At 22.2% G+C, this 2,311-nt stretch overlaps 1 protein-coding gene across 1 annotated transcript; it reads left to right on the top strand.

Moving 5' to 3' along the window:
• The first annotated feature begins 1,318 nt into the window (after positions 1–1,318).
• Positions 1,319–2,056, top strand: EHI_123390 (peroxiredoxin). Its single transcript, XM_001914339.1, has one exon. The coding sequence runs from the start codon at positions 1,324–1,326 to the stop codon at positions 2,035–2,037; it is 714 nt and encodes a 237-aa protein (XP_001914374.1). The 5' UTR covers positions 1,319–1,323; the 3' UTR covers positions 2,038–2,056.
• Positions 2,057–2,311: the final 255 nt, after the last annotated feature.

Below are 2,311 nucleotides of genomic sequence, written 5' to 3'. Positions count from 1 at the left end.
TTATTTATTATTCTTATTAAATAATCAATACATTCATTTTGGTTTATTTTAATTATTTTATGTTTTTGTTATTTATCATTTGTTGTTTCTTCTTCTATTCTTTGTTTTGTATTCTATTCTTTGTTTATTTATTTTCAATATTTCATTTTGCTTGTTTATTTGTATGTTTATTTTATATTCTTTTCTTATTTTCATTCTCTTTCTTATTCTTTATATTATTTTAGTTGAATATAATCTCTATTATCATTCTTTTTATATTCTTTATTTTATTATATTGTTGTTTGTTTATTATTTTTCATTGATTCTTTTATTTCTTTCTTTTATTTTATTTCATGTATTTTCAAATACTATTTCAATTTGATATTTATTATTTTGTTATTATTTATTCATATTATACTTGATTTTCATTATTATTATTTATAATTCACTTTATTTGTTAGTATTTTTGTATTATTTTCTTCGTATTTATTTCGTTGAAATATTCATAATTACATTGTTAATTGAATTTTCTTATTGTATAATATATTATCATATTGTTATGTTTTTATTCTGTTATTTTCTCTATTTTCATTTTTATTCTTCTTTTATTCTGTATTGCAATTATTCATTCGTTATTCATTCTTCTTTTATTTATCTTATTTGTTGTTTTATTATTTGTTATTTGTTATTCATTTCTATTATATTTGAAATTATCTAAATTTTATTAATTTTTAACAGTTATGTTCAATTATTATTCATTCTTATTCATTGTATTCTATTTCTTCTGTTAGTATTGTATTTTATGTTTCTTATTTTATGTTTTTATTTTATTTTTATTTATCATTCGTTGATAATACATTTCATATTGTTTTATATTATTTCTTATTATATTCTTTTGTTTTATTCATTTTCTATTTATTTGTAAATCATTATTTCTTCTTTATGTTTTTATATTTGAAATGTATTCTATTATGTCATTTTCAATATTCTTATTCATATCATTGTTATTTCTAGTTGTTATTTGTTGTTTCTATTTATTATTTATTATTGATGTTTTGTGCCAATACATTTCTCTTTCTCCTCATCATATTCTTCATTAGATTCTTTTAGAATGTGTGGATGTGTGTATCTCCGTTTTCTTCTTTTTATCTCGTCATTTTTGTTTTCTATTTACCAGTTCTTTCATTATAAGTTGTTTGAAAGTTGAATAATTACCATAATGAGAATAATGCAGAAGTGATGATGACGACATTTTTATTTTAGTTAAGTAAAGATGATTTTGGTAGTTCATTTGTCATTTAAACATCTCATCATCACCACAATCTCATCAATTCAATCAGTCAAATGTCTTGCAATCAACAAAAAGAGTGTTGTAAAAAAGAATGTCAAGAGAAAGAATGTTGTAAAGAATGTTGTTGTCCAAGAATAAAAGCATTTAAGAAATTTATAAACACATTTGAAAAAGCACAAATTGGAAAAGAAGCACCAGAATTTAAAGCACCAGCATATTGTCCATGTGGTTCAATCAAAGAGATTGATATTAATGAATATAAAGGAAAATATGTTGTATTGTTGTTTTATCCATTGGATTGGACATTTGTTTGTCCAACAGAAATGATTGGATATAGTGAACTTGCAGGACAATTGAAAGAAATCAATTGTGAAGTTATTGGAGTGAGTGTAGATTCAGTTTATTGTCATCAAGCATGGTGTGAAGCAGATAAAAGTAAAGGAGGAGTAGGAAAGTTGACATTCCCATTAGTATCAGATATTAAGAGATGCATTTCTATCAAATATGGAATGTTAAATGTTGAAGCAGGAATTGCAAGAAGAGGATATGTCATCATTGATGATAAAGGAAAAGTAAGATACATTCAAATGAATGATGATGGAATTGGAAGATCAACGGAAGAAACAATCAGAATAGTTAAAGCAATTCAATTCAGTGATGAACATGGAGCAGTTTGTCCACTCAATTGGAAACCAGGCAAAGACACCATTGAACCAACATCAGATGGAATTAAGAAATACTTAACAACATTAAAACAAACAAGATAATTTAATACAAATTATTTTATGGTTTATAAGAAGAAAATGATAATAAATAAAAGAATAAATATAATGATTTTAATAAAGAAAAGAAGAATAAGAAATACTACACAACAGATGAATTTAAATAAAATGATATATTTGTATATAACATAATTTAAACACAATGAATTATAAATAAATAGAAATGAACAAGAAAGAAATAACAATTAGAAAAGAAATTGATAATTTATTCAATTCTTAATTCATTTTCTTTCAATATGTTTGTTCACTCTTCTTTTAA

This window comes from Entamoeba histolytica, genomic scaffold (assembly GCF_000208925.1).
Source record: "Entamoeba histolytica HM-1:IMSS scf_1104750518185 genomic scaffold, whole genome shotgun sequence".
In the NCBI taxonomy this organism is placed as follows: Eukaryota; Evosea; order Mastigamoebida; family Endamoebidae; genus Entamoeba; species Entamoeba histolytica.
This window is presented reverse-complemented; position numbering and strand designations above follow the sequence as displayed.